Source organism: Poecilia mexicana, unplaced genomic scaffold (genome assembly GCF_051168715.1).
Source record: "Poecilia mexicana isolate PSO_F unplaced genomic scaffold, ASM5116871v1 scaffold_22, whole genome shotgun sequence".
Lineage (NCBI taxonomy): Eukaryota > Metazoa > Chordata > Actinopteri > Cyprinodontiformes > Poeciliidae > Poecilia > Poecilia mexicana.
In genome coordinates this window covers 17,050,116-17,076,620 of record NW_028263391.1, presented here as the reverse complement: position 1 = coordinate 17,076,620, position 26,505 = coordinate 17,050,116, and the positions used below count along the sequence as shown (strand labels likewise).

The following is a 26,505-nucleotide window of genomic DNA, read 5'->3' as shown; positions in this document are numbered from 1 at the left end:
AACTGATGTCAATGTTTACCATGGTTTTAATAAGTTATGGTCTCAAAAGTGTTAAAATGTAGTGTTACACTTTGTGGATTTAGTGAGATGGCGAAGTATGTGACACAATTTAATGAAGAAAATCAGCCCTGATTTCTTCCATCTGCTGCTCTTACATTTCTTCCGTGCTTAAAAGTAAAAATAAAATAAAATAAAAAGTGGTTGTTTTTTAAATGTGTACTTTTATCACAGGCTAGGTAAACAACTATGGAAGCACCAACTCATCACACTTGATAAAGCAAAAGTGTTTTTAAATTACACTTAAGCTATACGCGATTGGCTACTTGATGAGATAATCAAACTAATTAATCAAATAAAATCAATTTGTTGGGATTCTGTTTATTCTATAAAAAACAGACATAACTGGAAGGCAAAGGCAAAGTTATGTTATATTCTGCTAAACGAACATCTCAAAACTACTGTTAGTTTTAGCAACTTACAAGGTCAAATATACAAGCTCTGTGCAGAAAGAGAAAACCGCAACAAATAAATGTTACGGAAACGATTTTTACTACAGTAAGAATCAATATACAATTGAGCAAGTCAACTCTATTTAGAGCATAGCATCAATTAAAGAATGACAAAGTACTTTGCAATTCTACATGATATACAAAAAAAATATGTGGGGAGCAGTATGAGTTAAGTGTGCAAGTGTTACTTTTATTTAACTTTTATAAAAGCTAAAATAGTTATTTATGGCTAACATGTTTTACTAAATACTGTATCATAGTGCTGGACAATGAACACTTTCAATAATTTATTTACAAACAGAAAATGTCAAAAAGAATGATTATGTAGGCTTCAAAATTCAATAAAGTAGACAGCACCTTAATGTCTACATTAAGGCAGACAATAATCAATGCTGGAACACCTTTTATATTTTCAGAAGACAGAAGAAATCACAAAGAGCAGTGTGAACTTGATTTGCATAAACAAAAACATTATTTACACTTTTAAACAGAGCTGCAAATGAAATTTCTACATCAATATTATTGCAAGTTGAACATTGTTATTAATCCATAACATCATTCAATTTGTTTCAAACTTTGTTTTGAAACTAACATTATTGTAGGCACTAGGCTTTTAACTTGAGTTGATTAATGAAACATGATTTTTTTTGTCCATGTTGCACAGCTCTATGATATCACAAGCTTTTACTCAAAAGAAACCAGAAGTGACAACTCATCCTCTCAGCCAGTTTGCTTCACATCAACAGACATTCATGTCACACTATAAACCACACACATACACACACTATTAATTTGTTTCTGTGACAAATGTAGCCCTCCAACATTTCCCCCTCAAACAGATGTGGCTTGTCAAGAGTTTCACTGACAGCAAAACTAGCACGTAGCTAAGGCAAGGAATCATGCCTAACCATTAAATGTTTTTGCTGGTCGGGTCATTTATCAAGGAAGAAAATAAGTTCTGTCTTCCTTTTACTTATTTCTATGAAATAATGGCCACGATAGTGGTGCTTGTGTCTTCAGGGTATCTAACACTACAGTTGATTTAACAGGAAGGAGAATTTATGGCTGGAGTCTCAATGTGTAATTCACCATTAAACCCTGTTTGCTTGTCTACCTATCTTCTCCAAAACCTTTGAAAGTACATGTGATTTTTCATCTGTAAATACAGACACAATTAACACACACTCTTTGTTAGCCATGCACAGAGCAACTGATTGGTGACTAGAAACAGCTGGTAAGTGACTGGTCAAAAACACAACATGTTTTCTGATCTACACTAAGCCTCCAGCCAAAAACACCACTCTGGTGTGAAGACGTTTTCAGGATTACCGAGATTATTATGAAGTAAGAAAGCAAAAAAAAAATAAAAAATAAAAAAAATAGAAAAATGTTTAAAACCACAATATACTTTGTATGACATGTCAAGATATGTCTGCTATTCATTCTGGCTTTGAGAGAGCTGAGGAGAGCAAGATCTTTAGCAGACACCAGGAAGGCATTTGGAAAATTGGCATTCTTTAAGAAATGTCAGAGTTAGGTAAGGATGCACATGGTGAGCCTGCTGTTTTAATAATACTAGCTGTCCTATCTGTGCTAACTTTGAATAGAATTAGCTAACAGTTTAATAAGCAAACTCAGTTTGAAAAAAATAATAGTAAAGCACTGTTTGATAGGGCCTGCACTCACATGTGCATAATCACCTCTGTCCCTATTTTATAGTTCTCTGACTCCAGAATGAGAGGGCTGTCACATTTTAGAAATGTCCAAGGTCTTACACACCTGAGTAGAACAGCCGGATTACCTACTAGAATGCAACGAAGGCCAACAGAGCACTGCTAATATATATTTAAATATGTTGTGCTGTAGCTGGGACATCTAAAACTTGCAGGGCACTGGCCCTCTACAGGACCTTCAGACCCCTGTGCTATATTGTGTTATTTAAAAAAAAAAAGAGCATTGGATCATTTCAGTATTAGTGGGTTGCCACTTCAAACGTAGAAATTGCAAATTGATCACAAAATTTTGATCAATGCGTCACTTTTCAGTATCTAAGAAACAGCATGCATATCTTAAAACAACACAAAAGCTTTTAAATGTTTGGTGTTTTTTTTTTTTTGGTGGGGTGGGAGTGAGGGGGTTGAATTGAATCCCACTTTCAGATGCCATTAACGTATCATTTAAGAATCTTAATTTATCCTTGGTGGTTATTCCCAGAAGATGTATTTGCAGCAGACAAAGTGGAACCATTATGCAAATGCCTGTCTTTTGACTCCCTGTGCATCGTGGGGTACTAATCTGGTGGATCACGACAGTGTTTTTCCAACATTTTCTTCTATTTTGTTGCACATGCAATGTACATGAGCTGAATATTTAGGGAAAGGCTGAATACGACAGCACCTTATTAAGCACTAATTTATAATAGTATTATAAATTCATGCCATCGCTTCTCTATTTCTGCATCAGCACATAATCACCTTTCTCAAACGGTAGACACATTTGTGCCTGGAAAACATTTCATTCATATAACTTTGAGACCAGTTAGAAGGTTCTGAGTCTGGTATAAAGTAGCTTACATTAAAATCATTTTGCTTCAAAAATTGTAAGCTCCTCGAAGGCTGAACATTCTTAACGTGAGTGCAGAATGAAATGCTGACACCTGAATGCTCTTCAAAGCTCAATTGTGAATCCTGACCTGTACATTACAGACATATCTGGAACAAAATGGTCACATTATTTTGAAAAGTAAAATACTTTCAGTAGAACCTCTGTCACTCTCTCATCTCTCTTTAATTGATGAATTCGATGCTTCTGATCAAATTGGTTTTCTGATTTTTCTGTCCTAAAACAAAACCAAAAGAAAAACCACTAAGTGATGAATTGTAGTCAATCCTTTGCCTAATCTTTTTTAAATATCCTTAAGTCATTCAGATTGGGAAGAAATTAGCTGTAAAGATCACAGCTGCCTGTCAAGTCTTGCTACAAACTATGAAATAGTTGGACTTTAACTGGGCAGTTCTACATGTCTGCCTGTAGTTAGCTGCATCTATTTTTTTAAACAACTCTTAGAATTTTAACTTTCTGGTCTCTGCTGATAAAACGAATTCCTACTGCCCCCACTATGTTTAATGGAAAGTTTGTGTTCAAGGTGATCTGCAATCTGCAGTGTTCTTCTTGCCACTTTGTGTTGGTTCATCACATACATCCCTCCCCAGCCCCCAAAGGCACTGTTGCTAAAATAGTGAAACACACTAAAATAGGTTGGATGACATCAGAAGCACTCTGATCTTGCTTTTTACTGCAACAGCATTTATACTTGCTATGAAATTATTTTTGAGACAGAAAAGTCAATACAACTTGTTTCACATTTATCTTTCTGGTAATGCAATGCTTGAGAGCCTGCATGCTTTCCATGAATGTGCGTCTTTGATTTTATTCACATTAAGGGTTTGGTAATATTGACATTTTTTCTTTTCTTTTTTTTAATATTTCTCCTCTCCCAGAGTTGACAGATGGTGCTCTTCAGTTTGGATTCTCCCCTCCATCAGACTGTGTATTTCCATAATGAAACTGAAATAAAATTGAAACAGCTTCTACATCACATGTGTCAAACTCAAGGCCCGCGGGCCACATGTGGCCCGCCATGTCATTTTATGTGGCCCCCGCAGCATTTTATAGGCCGACATTGACTTACAATAGGTTTTGAGCACGAATTGACTACAAACTACATCTCCCACAATGCATTCCGATTGTTGCCAGCTAACATTACGGCTTCTCGCCACTAGAGAGCAGCAGAGTCACCTCAAGCTGCTTATTGATTTTCCCAGCGAATAAAACTGAGACATCGACAAGCTAACATCAAAACATCCAAGAAAAGAAAAATCGATTAATAAGTAAGACTGTGAATGAAGATGTGTGTGAGTTGGTGTCAGGGCGGCAGGTTGCGCTAGATGTTATCTTGACCGACAACATAAAAAAAAAAATCGTACTATTTTATCCGTGAAAGTACAATCATATTAACATCGACTATTTAGTCGCATTTTATGCGGTTTAGTTAATATTCACCGTAAATCCAGATCCCATCACAAATTAAGCAGATAAATGCATCTACATTTTTTTCGTAGTGACAAAAACCACCCGAATAACTTTTAATAAATTAAATTAAGCGACTTCACTTAAATGAGCATCATTTCACCCGCTGGGGTCTGAACGCACTTCCTCCTGGTTCCCATCTGCAGAAAAATCTGCGCTAATTCATCAGTCAGTTGAATCTGTCTGATCCAAACAGATCAACTGAACTCTGTGAGTGTTTTACCCTGCGCGGTCCGGTGTGCGCTTTTACCAGGATTATTTATTTATTTATTTATTTTGCGTGGTTTCGCTTCTCCGAAACGGACAGATGTTACGTCTGCAGCTCCTCCAGACCGCCGCTCTCCTGGGTAACGTGCACCAAGAAGGCTCCATTTGTTAAAACCGCTGGATGAGTTTCTCCCAGCAGTTTCTAAGTCTTCACAGCGGCGGAGCCACGTCCGCAGTGGTTGAGCAGCGGACTGCGCATGTTACAGTCTAACTAACTTTTACATCGTCATTTATTTCCTCCAGATAAACTACCGGCTCCTCAAATGGATTAACACAACGTTGCATTCTCTTTAGTTTTCTCTGGTCTGTAATGGAGACTTGAATTTAACACGCCATTTCAACCAAAGGTTTGTAATGCGCTTCCTAACCATTTTTTATTTGTAAGTATTGATTTTATTTTTTAGCCAAGCCTCTGTCTCTGCTAATGACATCTTCAATACATTTTTTGATCCCAGGCTTAGTTTATGGACTGAACAGACAGAAACAGTTACCATTATACATTTTGAACTGTTGATTTTATTTTTGAACCATTTTTTTTAATTGTAAAATGCTGATTTTATTTTTGAACCATTTTTTTTATTTTAAACTGTTGATTTTATTTTTGAACCTTTTTTTATTGTAAAATGTAGATTTTATTTTTGAACCCTTATTTAGAAGTGTTGATTTCATTTTTGAACCCTTACTTATTTTGAAGTGTTGATTTTATTTCTGAACCATTTTTTTAATTGTAAAGTGTTGATTTTATTTTTGAAACCTTATTTATTTTGAAGTGTTGATTTTATTTTTGAACCCTTATTTATTTTGAAGTGTTGATTGTCTGAAAGACCTTACACATGAATTGCCCCATATGGGGTTTGAACCGATGACCTCAGCATTACCAGCATGGTGCTCTAGCCTGCTGAGCTAACTCACCTACCTTACAAACTGGTGAGTTTCCATGGATTTAAGAAGAACTTACATGATTTTACCACAATGGAGATTTGTTAAAAGTGCTTATATTCCAATGTTTTTCAAAACAACATACGTAATATTTTATTTTCCAGAGATTTTGTATATTGAAGTGTTGATATTATTTTTGAACCATTTTTAATTTTCAAGTGATTGTATTTCAGAGATATTTTTTATTTAATGTCTTAATTTTATTTTTGAACCATTTTTTATTTGTAAGTATTGATTTTATTTTTTAGCCATTTAACCAATTCTCTGTAGAACCATTTGTCTCTGCTAATGACATCTTTAATACATTTCTTTGATCCCAGGCTTAGTTTATGGACTGTAATGGGGAACTGGGCACAATTACAAGTCTGACAGTTTGTTCACCAAGTCACTGTGCTCTCTGAGAGGATCTGTGGTATAAGTATTTGACATTGTTCCATGCCCATCGTTGACGTTAGTCTTTAACAAAATGTGGATCATCTACCAGGAACATTCCAAATAGCATGAGTTTCTGTAGTGTAGTGGTGATTGCGCTGGCTTTACATGCAAAAGGTTTCTGGTTCGAAACCAGACAGAAACAGATTTTGCATGTTCTCTTCATCACAGGTGTTTACTAAAGGTCAACAAGGGTTCTGTGGTGTCATGGTCTGTACTCAGAATCCAGGCATCTGAGTGCAAACCTCAGTTGAAATTTTCATGCTTTGCATCTCACATCATCAACTTTGGAACCTCAAACTAAAACAAAGCAGAGAAGTTCAGTTCCTGTAGTGTAGTGGTTATCATGTTTGCTTTACACGCAAAAGGTCTCTGGTTCAAAACCAGACAGAAACGGTTTTTGTAGGTTATGCATCTCTTGGGGTGCAGCAAGACAACAAGAGCCTTCCTCTTTTGTGATGGTTCATTTGCCAATCGACTTCAATGTAGGCTTCTTTGAAATCAAAGCTACTTTACTTCAATTACCAATTGGCAGTTCTATGGCGTAATGCACATCTGTCAAACTCAAGGCCCGCAGGCCACATGTGGCCCCCCAGCATTTTATAGGCTAATGATTGACTTAAAATAGGTTTTGAGCACGAATTGACTACAAACTACATTTCAACCAAAGGTTTGTAATGCTCTTCCTAACCAGACGCTCCAAAGTGTCCGGTCCATAACTCTTCAACACGCTGTCAGCTCCCGGTCAGAAAGACGCATTTAGTTCAGAGACCATGAGATGATATTCAGAAAGTATTTTTTAAATTAATTGATTTCAGTTGCCTCTGAGACTAAATCTTTGCATAAAGTCTATAATGTCTGCCCATGTGACTTGTTTTTATTATTTGCTTGCTCACCTTTAAACACTGATTTAAATAATGTAATTTTTAAACTGAGCAGTAATTTTACATCCATGGAAACTCAAATGTAATATTTAAAACTTCAATACATAAAATCAGTTATTTAACAACATGAGGTGTTTAATTTATTTTTAACATTGTATATTTATACATGCTAGGGGTGCCCAAGTCTAGTTTTCCAGAGCTACCATCTGCAACTTTAGATGGATTCCTTCTCTAACACACCTGGACCATTGACTCATTATAAGCCTCTACAGAACTGAATGAGGGAAGTCAACCTTTTGTCTGGGGTGTGTTTTAGCAGGGATGCACTCCTGATTTGTACCGTCAATGTGGCCCGTAGAGGGTGGCCAATATGCTGAAGTGGCCCTCGGTGAAACTGAGTTTGACACCCCTGTTCTACATGGTAACTCAGTTCAGATGACAGCCAAAGACATACATGTAAGAAAGAGAGGAGCAAATAAAGAAAACCTTCCCTCCCTCTGTCAAGAGAAAAGTATAGGGGCTGTGCAAACAGAAGAAATATGTCCAGGTGTAAAAGGAACACAAATTAATCAAAAAAATAAATAAATAAAGAAAAGCATGTTTCTGTTTTTCAAAGTAGCTCATTTTTAAATGTTGGACATTTATAGATTTAACTGGTTCTTGTCTATTTCTGAGTTCACCTGATGTTTTCCTATGATGTTTTCCAGCAGCCAAATTAATGAAATTTAGTCCATGCCACTGTGAATCTACACAACATTTAACTAGCACTTCAGGACTAGGAATTATTACAGTCATAGGAAAAAAACAATGATTTACTCACATGGTGCAGCTTGCTTCTTCTCTGTTGGTTCTTGAGCTTTATAGGACTGACTCTTAATCTTGTTCACCAGCATAAGGAGGCGACCTTTAATAGATGTATCCCGTTCGTCTTCGTCTTCCTCCATTGGGATTCCTAAAAAGCACAAGAAAGCAAACACTATCCATTTAGTATTGAAACTGAATTTCTACATAGCTTGTTTTTTGAGCAGATTAAGACAAATATTCTGTGTTTGATCCAAAGAATAACAAGTACACCACCACTGTCCTAAATCATTGCCAATATTAAGTCATATTTTATTGTTTTCTAAATAAGACATGGGGCGTGGGGTACCAGAACAGCACGGGGCCCTGCGGCACAGCTGGGACTGCTGTTTGCGCAGCAGTAGAAGGATTTGGCAGATCAATTATTTAAGAAAAAGCTCAAAATGTCAGAACATTCTTATAAAACATTGAACTCTGTTGAGAGAGCTTGTTTTTCATCAACTTTTTACAAAATCATTCACGTAAATACAGCACACTTTTTAATTGCATAAAGATTTATTCTATATTTAGTTATTTACATTCTAAACATGTTCTTAGGAAAAATCTAATGAAAAAACTAATCACAAAATATCATTTCACAGTGACATATCTTGCAAATAAAAACAAAAACAGCAATAATCTGGCTGCATGCATGGCAACATCCATACCTTGTTTGATGCTCCATTTAATCCAATTTCAATATTTATGAATGAATACTTGTTGATTTATTTTTATCTCAACATTTTTCCTTGTGTTTCTTAGCTAAACTATGTAGGACAAAAAGCTGCCATTTTACTAGGCTATGCAAACATTTTAGAGCTTGTGTGATAAATAACCAGGACACCAAAAAGCAGATTCAAAAATCCATTATCCATGAATGTTTTAATTAAACCAGCAACCACAAGCTCCAAATTGCTATTAAAATGTGAATTTTCTTACATTCTTCTGACCTTACCTTGTGTTTTAGAAGAACCTATAAATTATTAGTGTAAATCAGGTGAGCAAAGGAGCAAAGTCATTACTTACCTTTAAAGCCCTAAAGGGTCTTAGACCTAAATACATTTAGGATTTACTGGCCAGGCTGTTGCCCTGCCATCCACTCAGAACGAAGGAGGTTCAGAGGTATTGATATTTAACTCTCTCTGGCTACTGAGCTCCTGTACTGCACAGTTGTCCAGCTATATTCTTCCTCTCCAAAAGCTTTTGCGAAACTCCAATGAGCATAAATATTTTAGCCAATATTTTTGGCTAAATATGTTGGCTAAAATCACAAAATACAAAGTATTTTGTAATTCACAAAACACTTTTGTAATCTTGCGAATTACAAAAGTATGCAGACACCTTGATGTTTTTGCAAATTTTATTTTATTTTTTTGGGCACTAACTTTATGTGACAGACCAGCACAACTACAAACTATAAGAAAAATGAAATATGGTTTTAGTTTTCTTTTTGGTTTTTGAGGTTGAGCTTCTAGTTTGACAACAACTCAAAGTATTTAGCCAGAGATGTAATAAGATTAATTTAATCAAAGCATATTTACTAGTTAAAATGGCCCAGTTAAAGCCCAGATGGAAATTTGTGGCAATACTTAAAAGGATTTAAAGATGATTTCTATCCAGTCTTAATCCACATTCAACATTTTGCAAAGAAAAAATGTACAGAAATTTTAATCTTGATAAGTACAAAGACTGAAAAGAATCCACAATATTTGCAGCAGTAATTAAAGTGGTCGCATAAAGTGGTAAAGTAGAGAAGGAAAAAAAATACAAAGTAAACCATGCCTCATCTTTCACTTCATAATTAAGCAATACTTTTTTGTAGATAATATTGGATAACGCCCTGAAGTTTGTGGTTGTAATGTGACAAAAATGTGTAAAACTGCAACAGGTGTGAATACTTTTACAAGGTCTTGTGTCTGTGTTACACAATTTTATTTGTAATAAGACAACAGAAAGAGACAGTTGTGTGATTGCAATTCCTACTTATTTTTAAATAAGCCTTTGTTGTATTGCTATATGTTCACATACAGCAATAGTTTATGCTGCCTTTGTGAATCTCCTGTAACAAATTTTAAAATTGACTAGTGCATTATAAGTTCATTACATTGCATTAAAAAACATTTATACAGTACGCACGTAGAAGACGCTCGTAACGTTTTTCCTACATTTGCATCTTACCACAGTGGAGCTGCAGTTGGTTGTGGAAGTCGTACAGCTCCTCCTGTATTTCTGAAGGACACGGACAGTCGTCTCCCATACTGAAAGTCAGCAGCATGTTGATCTGAAATGGGAGAAAATATGAAATCAGACAAGTGTATCCACTGTACAATATATGCATTTGAGTATCATTTGAAGCTGTCCCTTTCTATTAAAGGTTTATGTATTTAACTGATGACTCATCTTGCCTTTCATTTCATGTCATCTCAATATGATACATCAATGTCAGATTTACAAAAAAGGCAAAAAATAAAACTGCGTTAGTGAATAAAAGTCTCTGTAGCAGCAGGCAAAAGGGCAATGCAAGACATTAAACCATAAGAGAAGTGGGGTACTTTGTCTCCAGCTGTGACTTTTAAGAGACACTCAGCTGAATGTGTGTGCGGTTCTCAGCGGTGCACGGGATGAATTTGCCTTTAAGCTCTATGGAAGATATAGAACAGTTTCAGAAACATTTGGGACAAGGAGCAGCTCTCATTCTCTTGAGGCCAAAAGACAAAATTGGAAGACTAATGATGCAAACCCCTGTAGACTAATGGATGGATGGGAAATTATCCATTCATATAAATGAATCATAGGCTCTATGCAACACTATCCCAATATCTAGTCACATACGCAGCTGGAGACAGGGTGCCTGCAAGGCCTTTTTGTGGCAACATATTGTAACCTAAAAAGAAACTTTTCAGCTTTAGATCACATAGCAAACATCAACAGAAGCATCAAATAATCCAACTGCAAAGTTGTAACCGATCAATTCTAATTTTAGTCCAAATTAAAGTAATTTTAGTCCAAATTAAAAGTTAATTGTTCAAAACATAGTATGTCACATTTTATCAAACTGACAGAAACTTTTCCTTTCCCATCACATCCATCCATCCATCCATCCATCCATCCATCCATCCATCCATCCATCCATCCATCCATCCATCCATCCATCCATCCATCCATCCATTTTATTTTCTTCCACTTATCCGGGGTCGGGTTTATGTGTGGGTGGGTGCTGCATAAGTCTGTTGCGTTTAGCTCCAATCATTGGTTGGCTCTGTCTTTTGAACAATAGCTTCAAACAAACACAAACTGACTGATTTTTTTATATCAGCTCACAATTTAGTTTTTGATGTTGAAGGTTCAACATCAGAATCATTTTTTAACTGTGATCTTGTCTGACCTGCTCCTGAGGAGGAGATCTGAACTCTTTGGTCTTCTTCGCTGTAACGGCTGCCGACATATTGAGGGCCAGCATGAGCTCATTGTAGCGGAACTTCTGGTTGTACTGCAGTTTGGAGACAAAGCTGTCTGAAAAGGACACAATGGCCTCAATACGGTGCTTCAGCTCGCAGTCGCAGAAATAATGAAGCAGCTCACACATCTGGGGAGCAGACAAAGGGAGAAGACACGATTCTCAGAGATGAAGGTGGTTTTGAGTACTGCTTTGTTTTCTCAAGACCTGGATAAAGCAGCCTTAGAGTTTATACATTATCCACTCAAAATACATCATTTCATGTTTGAATGACTTTTGATAGGATTATTACAATGAACCACTTCTTGAGAAAATGATAAAGAAAAGAGCTGTGGCCGTTCTTAGAAATTAGTACCAACACATTTACAGATGTTTTTCAATAAATCATTATCTACTCGAGAATTGATTTTATTTCAGTAGTTCAGTGGTATTTCTTATTTTCATTGTTACCAGTCGTTTGACGGGCTCTGGCAGCCTCTTCTCCAGCAGTCCTTTCATTGGCTGTTTGGCCTCCTCTGCTGCCTCCTCCTCTCCCGCTTCAACTGCCTTGCCCTCAGTCCCAGTGAGTCCCTCTTTGTCCGTGGGCCCTGGAACCCCTTCCTCGCGAGTATCTCTGAACACATTCGGGTCAATGAGCAGTAAAATCTTTTGAACGTCCTCGCTACCTAAAACCCCCATAGTCAGCAAGGTGCTAATGAGCTTCAGGATTGGGACAAACTGATACTCTACGCCTCCTCCAACAGGATCTCGAATGTGGTGCCCGCCGCCTTGAACAGCTTCTGTCAGCATTGAAATAGCTTTTTCCTTAAGTGCATCCAGTGGGATCTGCGGACTGTATAGATAATCCCTCTTGGTGCTGATGAAGCATGGCGGGGTAAAGTTGAGGCGGGGTTTTAGGGAGGTGCTAAGTCCCACCCCTGGTGGGCTGTGCTTTTTAGAGGCGCTGGAAAAGAGACGAATTGAGCGTGTCTCAGCTGTGACTGGAATGATGAACTCATCTTTCATCATGAGCCTGGCCTCCTTGGCGGTTTCTAAGTGGATGCTGATCAGAACATTGTAGAATCCCTCCCGTAACATGCCAGAGAGGTACTGATTATCTATGGTGTATAAGAGCTGCGACTGGTCCAGGTGGCTGCAGAGGGCGTGGGCAACGCGGGTGTTTCCCAGCGCGCACAGGGCACAGTAGAGCTTCAACGTGTGATAGTGGAACTTCCTCATGTCCTCCTGCTCTGACAGCTCCATAATGTCGACACACCTTTGAAAGGGGAGGAAGAGACACACACGACATTTACTAAAATTTACTAAAATGACATTTACTAAAATTTAACTAGATTTAACACGGCACCAATCTGAATATGATTCCTGGATAGTAAAATCAAAATAGAATTTCATGTGTCTTATTTATTTTTTTTCATTTTGTCACATTAAAACAACAAACGTGAACATGGTTAAATAGAATTTCAAGTAAAAAGTTGTGCAACAGGAAGAAAGGGATAGCGCTGGTAATATGAAAAGTGTGGGGTGTATCTGGATTCACTACTTTATATCATCCATTCATCATCTACACCCAATTATCCTTTTATCCTTGGGGGTTGGAGTGGGGTAAGGATTGAAAATGGTCAATAAATGTGTTCCCAGTTTCTCAAAGGCCAACACAGAGACACACAGGAATAACAATCACCCTTTCATCCCTTGAATGTCTCTGGACTGAGAAGAGAAGATATCATTATTTAGTTAGTTGTACTGATAACCAAAAATAAACAGTGAGTGAAAAAGAAGAACTTGAATGTAATCTTATCGCTGAACCATAAAACCTCCAGTCATTTTATTAGAGATTTGCTGATGTGCTATCCTGGAATAATCCCTTTCAAATAGCCATAGTTGATCAGTACTTCTGCACTGCCACACTATTTAACATTTAACACTGAAACTGAGTTCAAGCTTTTAATTCTTTTCCCTTTTTATGTCACGGCGTTACTCAGCGTAACCTCAGGGGGAGATTTTTCTGGATTACGTACAGGATTACCAATTTGTCATGGCTGTTTTCCACTTGTGGATGTTCTTTTAGTGCTATATGAAAACAGAAACAGCTTAAGAATCCATCCCAGGTTGAGGGCAATTAAGTCTTGGCAACAATTAGTCGATTTCTTGTTGTTGGTCCTTGACAGCGAGTTACCAAAAGCCCACTGAGGATTATTATTTGATTAAGGTTCCTTGTTATGTCATAAAGGTGAAAGGCATAATATTAAGAAAAAGTAATTTGTTTTTGTTTTGTTTTTTTATCCCTCAGCTACTGCAAACTAATTGGGTGCACCACCTGTTCTCCTCAGGAATGTGAACTGCCAGCATCTGCAGAGGCTCCACACACTGAACCACCCAGCCGTGCCTCTCGTTCACTCTGGCTGTTTCCACTTTGAGGAAGATGTTGGGCATGCGGCTCCACAGCACTGCATTGATTGTCTGGACATCCAGTCGGGGCGGACACTGAGGCACCGGGTTCTTGTGTTCGCTCTTAAAGATGGCTGATGACAGTGGCATTGCGTTCTGTGCAGCACAAGCAAATGTATATATATATACGTATATTCATACATGTTTGAGCACTTGAGCATGTTTCAGTTCATATTATATAAGCAATTACATCTTCTGAAGTAATTAGATGAATTGAACTATTTCAAGTGGTAGAACAAGAGTATGTTGGAAAAAAGCAACAGTGTACCTTTATCTTAGCCAGCTCAAACTGAAAGAGGTTTGGGCTGGTGGGTCGGACAAACACGGCAGGAAAGAGCTTTGTGTTTGGTTCCACCTGGAGCAGAGAAAAGAACATTCATGTTAAAGTAAAAAAAAAAAAAAAAAGACAAGGTTTAGTAGGAGCAAGAGGGAAGGACTTACAGGAAGCATTTTGGTGATGCGTCATGAAAAAGTAGTACTTAGTGAGCAAGTGTGTGTGTGTGTGTGTGTGTGTGCGTGTGTGTGCGTGTGTGTGTGTGTGTGTGTGTGAGATCATTACAGTGTTGACTGGAAGGGTGAGTCAGTACCGGGTGAAGTCGCACATAATTTCAGCAAGGGAAAAATGTAAGAAGATTATACTGCTTGAAAGATTCTTCAAGGTTTAGCTCTCAAAGTACATCCAGAAAAAGCATATTCCAAGTCAGGAGTTCAACAATACAGACGTCAGAGCTCTGTCAGAAAAATATGCAAAGCTTTAGAATGACTGACTCTCAAGCTACAATCTGACCTGCAGATAGAGTGAGGAGACTGAAGAAAAGCATATTTCAAATGACTGGTGTGAACAAATAAAGCTCCTGTAAGGCATTCTAGATTTTAAAAACATCAAAAACCAGTTGGAAATTGTAAAAGGTAAATTTGATATGTCTTCCAACACAGGGAGTTTTTAACTAAAATAACACACATAGTTGGAAAATAGGGTTCATTGCCTAAAGGTGTAATCTTTTTTTTTTTTATGATCTATTTTTTGGGGTTGCAGGAGGTTGCAAATGCATACAAGCTCAAATATAGACAGTGATATTCAATAAATTAGAATACATGTCTTCATTGACTTTTTGCCGGATTAAAAGTGTCTTTTGAAAATCACAACCTTTAAACAATCTGACTGAATATTAATGTAGATTTCCAAAAGCAGACATTAGATAATTTAAAAAAAACGTAACAAAATTAAAATGCTCTAGTGAGTCAGCACCTGGTAGGATGTCGATAACTCCTTTCCATTGACAGTGAAAGTAACCATGCCAGTGGACAGATCTATTAAACAGCCAATGTCCAGATCAACGTTGCTGCGGCTGGAGGCGTGTGCACCACTGGTCATGTCACCACCCCACACCATGTAGCAGTTGCTCCTTTTCACACTGTTCATGCATGAGCAGAAATTGGCATTTTTCAGTATTTAGCACACATAAGACCTAATCCATTAAATCAGGAGAAGGAAAATCATGAAAAACCTTTCATGAACTCGTCCACGTTCATCACCCAGGGTTACAGTGACAGTTCTGTTCTTGCTGAGGTTGAAGTTGTTGCTATAGTAATGGTAGTCGGGGGTAACCCATCCAACCCACACACCGGAGGGGTCCTGACCTGCAAAGATTCTCACCGAGTGGTAGTACTGTAAAAAAACAAAGAGTTAGTGAGGAATGTAGGTGGCAAACATGAGGCACCATTAGAGGAGATTTTTTTTAATACCGTGGTGATGCTGCTGTAGTCCACTCGTCTACTTTCCTCACTGTGTCGAACAGATCTTAATGGATATCTACACAAGATCAATTTAAACAAGTCAATATTAAGATTTATGGCCAGCCATTTTAGTTTAGGTTTTAGTTTATTACATCAAGTGTAACTCATTTACTTTCATAATTGAGAAGCAGCGCTTTGCAAAAGTATTTATAACCCTTAAAACCTCTTATATTTAGTCACTTAACCAGAACATCTATGCATTTTATGCATTTAAAGACACCGTGGAAAAGGGTGTTGGGAACATCATTGTATTAAGACTTTAAATCAAATTTCTCAGACAACCAGAACCTGTGTTTAACTTTGAGCAAATCCTCTTCATGTATGCCGTTTATGTCAACTGTGGGGCTCTGCTTGAAGAAAGAGTGGAACTCTACTGGCATGCTGAGACGACAGAACACCATGTCAGCATTACTGTTCTGGGTGCCAAACGTCTTGTGGGTGACCTTCAGACACGGGGGGCTGTCAATGGTGCCGTCAATTCTGGTTACCTGCAAGCGGAAAGAAAAGCTTCCACGACTCACTGGTTTTGTTTTTCCAACAACCAAATTTGACTGAAATGCGCTTCTGTCTTACTGCAATGTGGTTGTGGTCCTTCGGCACGTTGACAAAAGTAGGCAGACGCTTGCTGAACCACATTGTGACCTCCCGGTTCATGTTGACTGCAAATGGTTCGAATCCCTCTTGCAGGCCACATGTGGTGTAGTATTTGAAAGTGCTAGCGTCTTTCCCCAGATTCATGCGCCCCACCTGAGCAAGACCGAGACTACACACTGGAATAAATCCTGAGGAGAAACAAGACGGATAAATGAATGAGCCTCCAAGAACATGAGAACAAAGACTGAAGAAAAATCCATCCGGCATTTGTAGAAAGACTTTTGTAACTTTAGGTAAGATTTTGTAACATAAAACTAGTTCTTTCTAAACATTTTACTTTTTTTTTCTCCCATCAGTGCATCAGTTCCACATTTCTAGATCTAAAATGAGCACAAGTCACTCTGACCATTACTATTTTTAAATCAATCAATCAATCAATCAAATTTTATTTGTATAGCACATTTCAGCAGCAAGGCATTTCAAAGTGCTTAACATAATTAAAATGCAAACAGCATGTGACATAGAATAAACAGTGAGAAAGAGATTTTGAAAAAGATTAAAACAGATAAAAACATTAAAATATACTCATCCTCACCATCCTCAGTTTCAAAGTCAGTGAAACAGAGTTCAGAACCCTTGGTTGTGATCAGGATCTCTCCATTAAGGGTGAAAATCATAGACTTGTCCTCCATGTTGATCATACAGCCGACTACATCCCCAGCATGCCAGCAGCGCCCAAATAATCTGCTACCGATGTTCAGACAGTGGCCCTGTGTACAACATGAAGAAACAAGTTTAAATTTAAAGTTCAGAATGATGGAGATTGATTTTGGTTTGAAAAACTTACCCTGTATCCATCAAAGACGAAAGCAAGTTTATCCGTTCCAAGTTCCACATCAGGTTTGCACCCAGGCCTGGCCCAGCCCACTCTCATGTCTCCTCCAGTGACAGCCTCAAATTCAAAGTACCACTTTCCAGACTTCACCGCATATGTCCTTTCGACTCTGAAGAAGCGGACCTTATCGACGCTGACCCGTTCAGCCACTTGGCCTTCAAGGTCAGCAGAACAAAGGCCATGCCGGATAAAGAATCGGAATGGAAACAGTCACACAAAACCTCATTAGTTGAAAAAAAAAATAGTAATGTGCCTGTGGTTGCAATTAAACTTTAGCATTTCATGTTCCTTTTTCTGCATTATAAAAACAAGAAAGGACATAATCCAATCAGGAGATTACCACGTACCAAGAAATCTGAACAAGGGTCCATCTTAATATGCAATAGTAAAAAACTCACCTCCTTCCTGGTCTGAAGGCTCTATGTTGTATCCATAGCCAATCATGGTGCGGATAGCCTCTCGCAGGCTGTCCCTGTTTGACTTCTTGGTCCGCTCATCCAGCAGCACGTAGGGAACCAGACGAGGGTTACGCTTGCTCTTCAAATCCTGTATAGAGATGAGGCCTTCGGCAGTTATATACATGCATTTGGTTGAAATCTTTTCACAAACATCAGCATTTGTTTCCTCACCTTTGGACTAACAAGTTGATTTAGTGATGAAAATTGTGCTGTCATAACTTTGCTGTCAAAGCCATTAATTAAAAATAATTAGACAATTAGTGCTTTGGGGCTGTAGCTGCTCATCCTGTAGCAGTCTATTTTTCTGTGTCATTTCCACTGGAATTAATCCCTATGGGGCCATGGCACAATGATGTATGGATCATTTAAGTACGTTATAAGCAGATCTGTATTCAGTGACTAAACATGGTTTATTATAGGTTCAGAACATGAATATCTGTCTATATTATTGCTCAAAAGTTTAAATGTCGACTGGCAAAGCAAGCTCTTGTAGTAGATGCACATGTAGACGCACTTATTATTATTATTATTATTATTATCATCTCCGTTGCATTCACTAAACAGACATTTTTTCTTCTGCGTAGGGTACCTCCATTCATCTATTCCAGATCAATGAGATAAATTATTATGCAAAACTGCTCCAGCTCAAATTGTGTAAATAAAATAAATTAACATTGATAGTGTAATCATAGAGAGTGTGCAACAAAGGCCACATTATTTATTGACAGAAATTAAAACAAAGCAATGACAACATCATTATTTACAGTCACGCCAACAGTATGAAAACAGCTAAAGAAAATCTGCAGCTGTGAATTTGAGCACTTGATAGTGCTCTGTACAGCATGTTCCACCCCTACAGAATATTTTACTGTTGTTTTATCGCAATGAAATGTCAGACTCTCTAGCAGGTGCTCTACAAAGGTACACGTAGACAGGACAAATAAATAAAGGAGCGGTTTGGTAAGAAATACATCACTAAGAAAAAACTTGTATAAAAATTTATCTGAATAATGAAACTGCATAAAATTCAAAATCGCAGCAAACCTGCTGAATGCCGTAAGTCCATCCCTGCTTGATGCGGTCTTTGGCCCAAACATTGTGTGCATTCTCTGCTAGTTTGTCCACCAGCAGCTCCTGGCCTGGTGTCAGTTTGATGTCCGATAGGTCCAGAGGGGATGGTTTATAGCTATTGGACATCATGTAGCTGAAAAGAGTGGAAGTGATGAGCATTTTTACCTCCGGTAAAGTCTGTAGTATTACAGAGTGAATCCACATTGAGTTTTTTGCTAACATTTACAGCTTAGTAGTACAGATTAACAATAATATATAATTTTTTGCTTTAACTGTCTGGAAATGCTTAGCATGATCTTTGTACATACATCTAAAATGCATGGTTACAACACATCATAAGGACAAGTCAATATTTAAACAGCTGTCTCTGTTTCTAAAATCATGCAACTTACTTCTTGGGTAATTTTATTTTTTTGAGAGACTCCTCTGCATTTGGATTCACTTGGACAATACGGCAACCTAATGCTAGCAGGGTCCTTTGAATAGAAAAAAAAAATAGAAGTTAGTCTGCAGATTTTACTCATTCATCACCCAAACATCACCGCTGACGTGAATGCATCTCAACACAGATAAAAGTAATAGTCCGGATTTGATTCCTTGAGAAAAGATCCTTATCTACTGCACCAACCCCTAAGTGTAGTGCTTCAGTACCTTTCACTGCAGAAGATCAAAGAGGAAGAATTTTATGTCCATAATACCATTTAGGAAGTATTTTGGTAATTAACATGTAATTAGCCAGAGCAAAACTGTCATTATCAAATATATTTGCATTTGGGGTTGCTAGCACTATAAAATGTCAGTGTGTAATCTCTAAAAGACATTAGCTCACATATATGTACCAGATGTATTGACATATATTTAATAGTTGTTAAACTTTTATGCCTTTTGTCTCATTAAAACTACAAACTTCACAATTTTGTTTTGATTTTTGTGAGAAAAACAATATAAATTGTGAAAAATTTAAATGGATGTCTTTTATATTTTCTTACAGCTGCTGTAGTTGCTGTGAGAGTTGCTGTAACCGACTTAAAAGTTCTCTCAGTAGTGAGATTACAGTGAAACATTTTTTTTTTTTTTTGCTGTTTCTTTGAATATGCCTAACATTTTTGTGCCTAGACAGTCTCCGTTCAAAACCAAACACATTTAAAAATAAGAAAAATGATCCACCCATAAACCTAAACATACTTCAGTGTTTCTGTTGACATCTGCAGGTTGTAGTTCTTCTCTGTTTCTGGCAGCTTGGAGAAATCAACAAGGCAAGGATGCTGTCGTTTGTTATCATCTCTTATCTGTAAAAGTGAAAACATGTCAGTCTGTGGGCATTTTCATCATTGTTGCTTATCAGTCACACCGTCCTAAATTACAACAAATTACAGGTCTTTGTAAATAAATGCATGTGGAAACTACATCCTTGTAAGTCACTGTGAACTAACAAGAGGGCGGGCATGAGGTCTACGTTCAGAGTGCAACTGCTTGCGGTGATAAGAGTTTTCTCTAGTGAACATGTTATGGAAGAGGAACAGGGGAGCATGTTTTCGTCAGGGAGAGAAATAGAGAGGCGTGTGGCTGGAATACTAAGCACTTTAATGCATTCCTTAATGCTTGACATTATGTCAAATAATCCCTTTGGCATTGCTGCCCATTGGAGGCAACATGACAATGGTGAGTATTTGGTAGGAAAACATGCAAGACTGTGCATAAATATGTAGCAGTGTTATTTATTTATATTTGTTCAAAAGTATGAGCCAGCTCTATTTTAAACAATACCAAAAGTATGGAAATGTTTTCTTCTTCTGATTGTTCATCCTTTCGCTAAAAAATATTTTTAAGGTAAATTATGCATGAGAAGGTATCTGTTGTTGCCGTTATCTTATTTTTAATATGTACACACTTGCTATTATGTTCACTACTCAGACCTAGTCAAAATTAACTATTTTATCATCAAACCTACTATTTACACAAAATTGATGCATTGACATTATAAAGGCATAAATCTAATGTTGATTTGTTGCCTGGTGACTAAAATTTTATTTAGCCATTGATATTTTGATGATTGTGTACAAGTAAATCATATGTGAATTGAGTTTTGCATAATTGTACTTTCTGGCCATGGTTGACAACACTGAGTTGTGGTTGTTTCTCAACAGATAGCTGTGAAAACTGAAACCATGCTAACCACATCAGTGTTCCATGCAGAAGCTGGCATGACTGTAAGAATCAAAGTTAGCTATTTTCCACATCAGTTTGGCAAATAAAATGAAATCTGAAGAAGCCCAAAAGGTGTAAGAAGCTTCTAGCAAATAACTTCTATTTCCTTTTGTAGTTCTCAGTTAAGGTACTTCCTCAATGTAGAAATCACAAAGGCTTGTCTTCACTCGGTCAGATATTAGTGCCACTAATATATGATGTTAAAGAAGATTTTAAAGCACATCTCTATTATGTTTTGTTTTTGTTCTGAAAAAATACTGAAAAATAACTGCACAGCTGTTTAACATTAATTTTCTAATGTGAAAATTAAAGAACTAACATAATGCATGTGATTAGATTTTGTTATTTGCATACTAACTCTTCAGTTTGTATGCAAAGGTAACCATTGTCAACTCCAGTGTATAAAGTTGTGCAAATACTTGTATCTAACTGTGGCAGAAAAATGATGTTAGGTGGCATAAAATTAGTTTTCCACTTTGACAATGTAAAAACAGGTTGGCTTATTATTTTGAATTTTGAAACCATCCGTCCTGCGTTAAATAATTGTCTGAAGACTATCACAGGTTTGGTGTTTTCTTTTTTTTTTTTTTTTTTTTTTTTCCCTTTACAAAAAAATAAAATAAAAATGTTATTAAAGCAAACCCAGACTTTATTTTTGGATTGTCAAACTGGTCAAACATTCAGGTTTTTTTCCATGAGTGAAACAATAATTCATGACTTTTACTAAAACACACCAAACAAAGCACCGACTTTACAATCTACAAACAAACTAGAGTGAAGGGTCTAAATGAGGGATATGAAAAGCAATGGACATTAAAAACAATGACTGATCTTTTTTCCACTTACCCTCTTTTAGGAGTGAACAGCAAATTATAGAAGAGAAAGCAAGATGATGTACAGGCAATTGTGATGTTATTGCTTCTTAAGACTAATGTTCCACTTTTTTGTATTAAGAAAATATGCAGTATACGGATGTTAATTTCTTGGCAAACGTGGCAAAAATGTATGGAGCATGCTTTTTATTTTTCTGTCAATGTGATGAACTTAAAATAGTAAGGCACTACTTTCTTACCTTGCCATAAGTCCATCCCAATTCAATCTTATTCATACCCCACAGTTCGTGTATGTTTTCAGCCAGCTTGTCTCGAACCTTCTCCAAGTGAGGCGGCATGACAACCTGAGGCAGAGACATTACTTTTGAACTGTTCCTGCTGCAAAGTAAGTTTTCAAACAGATCCTGTGAGCTTACCTGGCTGGTCTCTACAGGAGTGGGAATGAAGGAGGCCTGTGAGGTGAACTGGGTGGTCCCAAGCAGATCGCGGACTCCCTCCACATCTCTTTTGTACTCTTTCACCGGCTCCACCTTCATCTTCTCTTTTGGCAGCAAAGCCTCATAACATGGAGCATAGCTTGACGGTGGCAGGAACTTAAAGTCACCATGTCGGCCACCCAACAGGAAGCGAACCCTTAAAGGAAAAAAAACAAAAACAAATGATCATCTGTTGTTAATCTTCTATTAGGGGAAGATAACTGGAAGTGAATACTTAAATAAAAAGATGGAATCAAGTCCCCGGGACTACCCCCTACACACACACACACAAAAGATAACATCTCTTAAACCCCCTCAACCAGAGGCAGGCTGAACTCTGAAAGACAGTGAAGAGCTCCTCAAGGGGCTGCCCAAAAATAGCTTCTGGAGTACTAGAGATGACACAACCAAGTCTCACTCTGACTACAGTCCTCAATTATTGAGCACAAAGTTGTGACTTTCACTTCACCACATGTTTAAATCCATGAAGTCACACGTTCACTGGGTCAGTTCCAAGCACAGGCTTGTAGGTGTGTTACCCATCTGGCGCTGTTCACACCAGCATTGTACATTTGAAAGAACTTTCCAACCAAGCCACACTAGTTGCAACAACTGTGACTCTGCTGAGGTGTTAAGGAAGTCCAGGTTGCTTTAATAGTGGCCTTAAGCTCATTTGCACTGGTGTCTCTGATTTTCCCCTGGATAATACGTCATAAAGTCCTCCAGAACATGGCATGACTCCCCCAAATCATCCCTGACTGTGAAAACTTCAAAACAGACCCCAAGCAGCTGGGATTCTGTTCCTCTCTACTTTTTTAGAAGTCTTCGATGTTCGAAGCGAATGCAAAATTTATTTTCATCTTAAAAGAGGACAATTCGGTTCTGTTCCTGTGTTTGGATAGAAAACTGTGTGAATAACCATGTTCTTTACAATGACCTATTATGGCTTATCCTATTTAATTTAAATTGACGACGACAGTCTATACGAGAAATATCAACAGTTTTCCTCATAAATGGTCACAAAATAAACCTTGTGTAAAATTTTTGGGTTTTTTTAAATGTTTTTTTTTCTGTGAAAATGAATTTTGGATTTTCATTCAATGTAAACTATAATCATCTAAAATCAACAGAAAAAGCATTCGAAATCTATCACTATATATCATAAATCTATGCAATATGTAAGTTTTAACTTCTGAATTGAATTCCTGAAATTACTGAGACTCACCTGGACATTATGAAAAACAGTCAAAATTGAAGTCTGAACAACAATAAAACAAATTTAAGTGGATTGTTTGTGGCTCCAAAACCTCAGCTAGGTGCCAGTGATTGTGTAACTTGTTTTACACCTTGTAGAAGGTGCTGATTCGGATTATTCTATTAAACACAAGCGTTACCACAATACCTATTTCATGCCTTTATTTCATTTATTTCAGAGTTTTTACCTATGGAGCTGTCAAAAGGACATAACAGCTATCTTTTGGGTAAAATTGCAGGTTTTGCAGGTAAAACACTAAGGTCCGTTTCAAAAAGCATAGATTCATCCAACTCAGAGTGGAAAGGAAATAAACACTCACTTGACCCCTGCAGAGAAGCTGACGACGGGGAAAAAGAGTCCGTCTGTGTTAAAATTTTCAAACATGCCCTGGACCGGCTGTCCGTTTATCCTGAAGGAGATGCTGGGAGCTCCCAGGTCCAGACAACAGCTCACCACATCTTCCGAAGTCAGGATATGCTGGTTCAGAGACGCGACAGCCCGCGGGATACGGCCTATTTGGGAGGTAAACACACGGGTGTGTGAACGTGGACCTGGTGAGCCGAGCTGGCACAGAGCAGATCTTTCCAACAGACACAGGATGGAGCACATTTACACGCCTCGACACACAGTCTGGGCAAGGAAATCACTCCTGCAGAGTACTGACTGTCTGGATGTAACCTGGCTGACTCCCAGGAATACCATTCATCTTTGACTTGTTAGGTTATTACTGTCACTACCAAACAGACACTTTCACAAATGTTCTTCCACTCACTCACCTGACCAAAGATGGAGCCCATCAAAGCCAAATGAGTAGAGGTCGTCACCAACTCCGTTGCCCCCCCAGCCCTCCCCTCCTCCAGGATAGGGTGCGTAACCTTTGGTGTTGGCCCAGCCCACTCTCAGGTGAGAGGGCTCACTGGTCACAAAGTGGTCCACCTGATCAATCATCAGTTCATAGTACCACTTCTTGTACTGAGCAGAGCCCTCACTGACCCCCAAGAAGATGTTTGGTCTCATGCTGGAAATGAAGTGAAACAAAAAAAATCATTAATGTGCATCAGACCATAAAAGATGTTGTCAGGACTCCACTGTAAATATGGAAATTTACCCTCAAGAAAAGTGCATACTGTGCAAAAAATAAGGCTAAATGACAGCAGTATTACTTCAACCCTGATCCGTGATACTATTAGATTATTTTATATAATGATTCTACAACTCTTTGACAGTGTGCCCTATTAACCTGTTTGTCGTTCAGTCAAAAACAGACCTAAAACCATTTTTATTGACAATAGCCTCATCAGACATTTCACTAAGTAAAACCCTGGTTGCTTTAGAGTGGAACTCTTTTTATCTTTACAACTGCTATCATTGTGCAAAATATTCCTCAGAGCTCCCATGTTGTCTATATCAAATTCTAACACCCAATTGATGCAGCTGAAATCAAGGCTGTCTTCTATTCCCTTTTCTTAACCATTCTCTGTAAATCCAGGAAATGGTTGTGTGAAAAATCCGAGTTCCCCGTCAGACCTCATATGGATACCTAAATGAATTTAGTTGCAGCCATGGGATTGGTTAATTCTCAATTTGAGTTAAAAACTAATGAGTAGGAGTTCCTAATAAAGATTGGTGAGTGCATCCTATTAGACACAAATTTAAAATAAATTCCACTGCATTTAAAACCCAACTAAACTTTGTAGCAAAACTGAAGAGAACAAAGAAGTAACCTCCAGAAATAAAAAGAATGAGAAGAACAAACAAGAAGAGGAAGAAGCACCGCTGACTGGAAATGAGGGAGAGATAGACAAAGATAAAATGTTACAACATCTGTCAGCTTACAGTGACTGTGTGCAGGCAAACCCCTGCAGGTGAAAGAAAAGATGATATCTCCAACAACAACAAAAAAAACCTGGGTAGCAGTAGTGATATGAACAACATAGAAGAAAAAGAAGGGCCGACTAGATATTTTGGAGATTATGTAATTGAGCTTCCCTGAGAAACAAGCACACATTTGGATCCGCTCTTTAGCCAGAAGGTTTACAAATGGCTTTGTCTCCTTGTAGCCTGGTGGGGACAATATGCTGGTACATTTTTTTTTTCTTTTAGCAAAAACAACCTTTAGTCACAGCTTGTTGACACTGTCGTGATACTGTAAGGTTATGAGGATTTTGTTTGAGGGCGTTTCTGCCTGGATTTCTGTGCTCTGGCCTGCGATTTCGGAGAAAAACAACAAGGATTGTAAGATATCAGTTACAAAGCCTCAAATTATCTAAAAATTATCCTAATTGCATACAGTAATTTGACAGCGTCACAAGCTAGTCTAGGAACAGATCAACTACATATCTAGAATGGCTTAACAGTGTCAGAAATGCATATTCCCTCACTTTACATAATAAAACTGAGCTGCTTTATGCAAATTGTAAATAATCTCTCAGCTTAAGTGTGTGTGGATCCAGTTATACTGTAATGTTCTTTTCACTGCTTTCAGTTGGACATAAAACAATCCCTGAAGTACAGTATTTAAGAGGCATGATTTCATTGTGGTAAACAGATCGTTCTCTCACCTCTGGACATCATTGACCAGTTGGGTTTGCAATAGCAGATCTCTTTTGGGCAGCAAGTGATCACAAATGAGGTTCTGATTGGTCCGAACAGCTACTCCATTGCACACACACAGCGAACAAAGCACATCCAAAATCTGAAGAAGAAAGCAAGCCAGCAGGAAGGATAAATAAATGTTAAATATTTACTTTATTTTATTTTATTTTTTTTTCATATTAAGCACGTCAACATGAATCCATATATTCCCACAAATGGCTAATGATCTGCATTGCAAATCACTGTCCAAGTTGTTGCTCTGGGGACAGCCAGTTTCCATTAAACCATAGCATAATTACTGTGTGATGCTTCTTGGAGGTAAAAAAAACAAAAAAAAAAAACATATCTAATAATATTCACTTAACAATAGCACAGGATTAAATGGCCCAGGAGGCTCAGCCAAAGGTGACAAGCCACTTAATCACTGACCTTTTGCTTCTGCTTCCATCGAAAAATGA

At 37.7% G+C, this 26,505-nt stretch overlaps 1 protein-coding gene across 1 annotated transcript in view; it reads right to left on the bottom strand.

Moving 5' to 3' along the window:
* LOC106905108 (ryanodine receptor 3) overlaps nucleotides 1-26,505 on the bottom strand; it is a 114,916-nt gene that overhangs the window by 43,146 nt on the left and 45,265 nt on the right. Inside the window, exons 18-40 of the mRNA XM_088002843.1 lie at nucleotides 26,014-26,147; nucleotides 24,229-24,470; nucleotides 23,772-23,964; nucleotides 22,138-22,354; nucleotides 21,961-22,065; nucleotides 21,735-21,737; nucleotides 19,866-19,969; nucleotides 19,073-19,156; nucleotides 18,654-18,813; nucleotides 17,550-17,697; nucleotides 17,104-17,306; nucleotides 16,852-17,026; nucleotides 16,236-16,444; nucleotides 15,951-16,150; nucleotides 15,612-15,678; nucleotides 15,374-15,534; nucleotides 15,115-15,280; nucleotides 14,134-14,220; nucleotides 13,735-13,961; nucleotides 11,868-12,672; nucleotides 11,346-11,546; nucleotides 10,139-10,241; nucleotides 7,941-8,072 (exon numbers count right to left, since the gene is read on the bottom strand). Coding sequence (XP_087858969.1) covers nucleotides 7,941-8,072; nucleotides 10,139-10,241; nucleotides 11,346-11,546; nucleotides 11,868-12,672; nucleotides 13,735-13,961; nucleotides 14,134-14,220; nucleotides 15,115-15,280; nucleotides 15,374-15,534; nucleotides 15,612-15,678; nucleotides 15,951-16,150; nucleotides 16,236-16,444; nucleotides 16,852-17,026; nucleotides 17,104-17,306; nucleotides 17,550-17,697; nucleotides 18,654-18,813; nucleotides 19,073-19,156; nucleotides 19,866-19,969; nucleotides 21,735-21,737; nucleotides 21,961-22,065; nucleotides 22,138-22,354; nucleotides 23,772-23,964; nucleotides 24,229-24,470; nucleotides 26,014-26,147 — 4,126 coding nt within the window. The remainder of the gene's footprint in view (nucleotides 1-7,940; nucleotides 8,073-10,138; nucleotides 10,242-11,345; nucleotides 11,547-11,867; nucleotides 12,673-13,734; nucleotides 13,962-14,133; nucleotides 14,221-15,114; nucleotides 15,281-15,373; nucleotides 15,535-15,611; nucleotides 15,679-15,950; nucleotides 16,151-16,235; nucleotides 16,445-16,851; nucleotides 17,027-17,103; nucleotides 17,307-17,549; nucleotides 17,698-18,653; nucleotides 18,814-19,072; nucleotides 19,157-19,865; nucleotides 19,970-21,734; nucleotides 21,738-21,960; nucleotides 22,066-22,137; nucleotides 22,355-23,771; nucleotides 23,965-24,228; nucleotides 24,471-26,013; nucleotides 26,148-26,505) is intronic.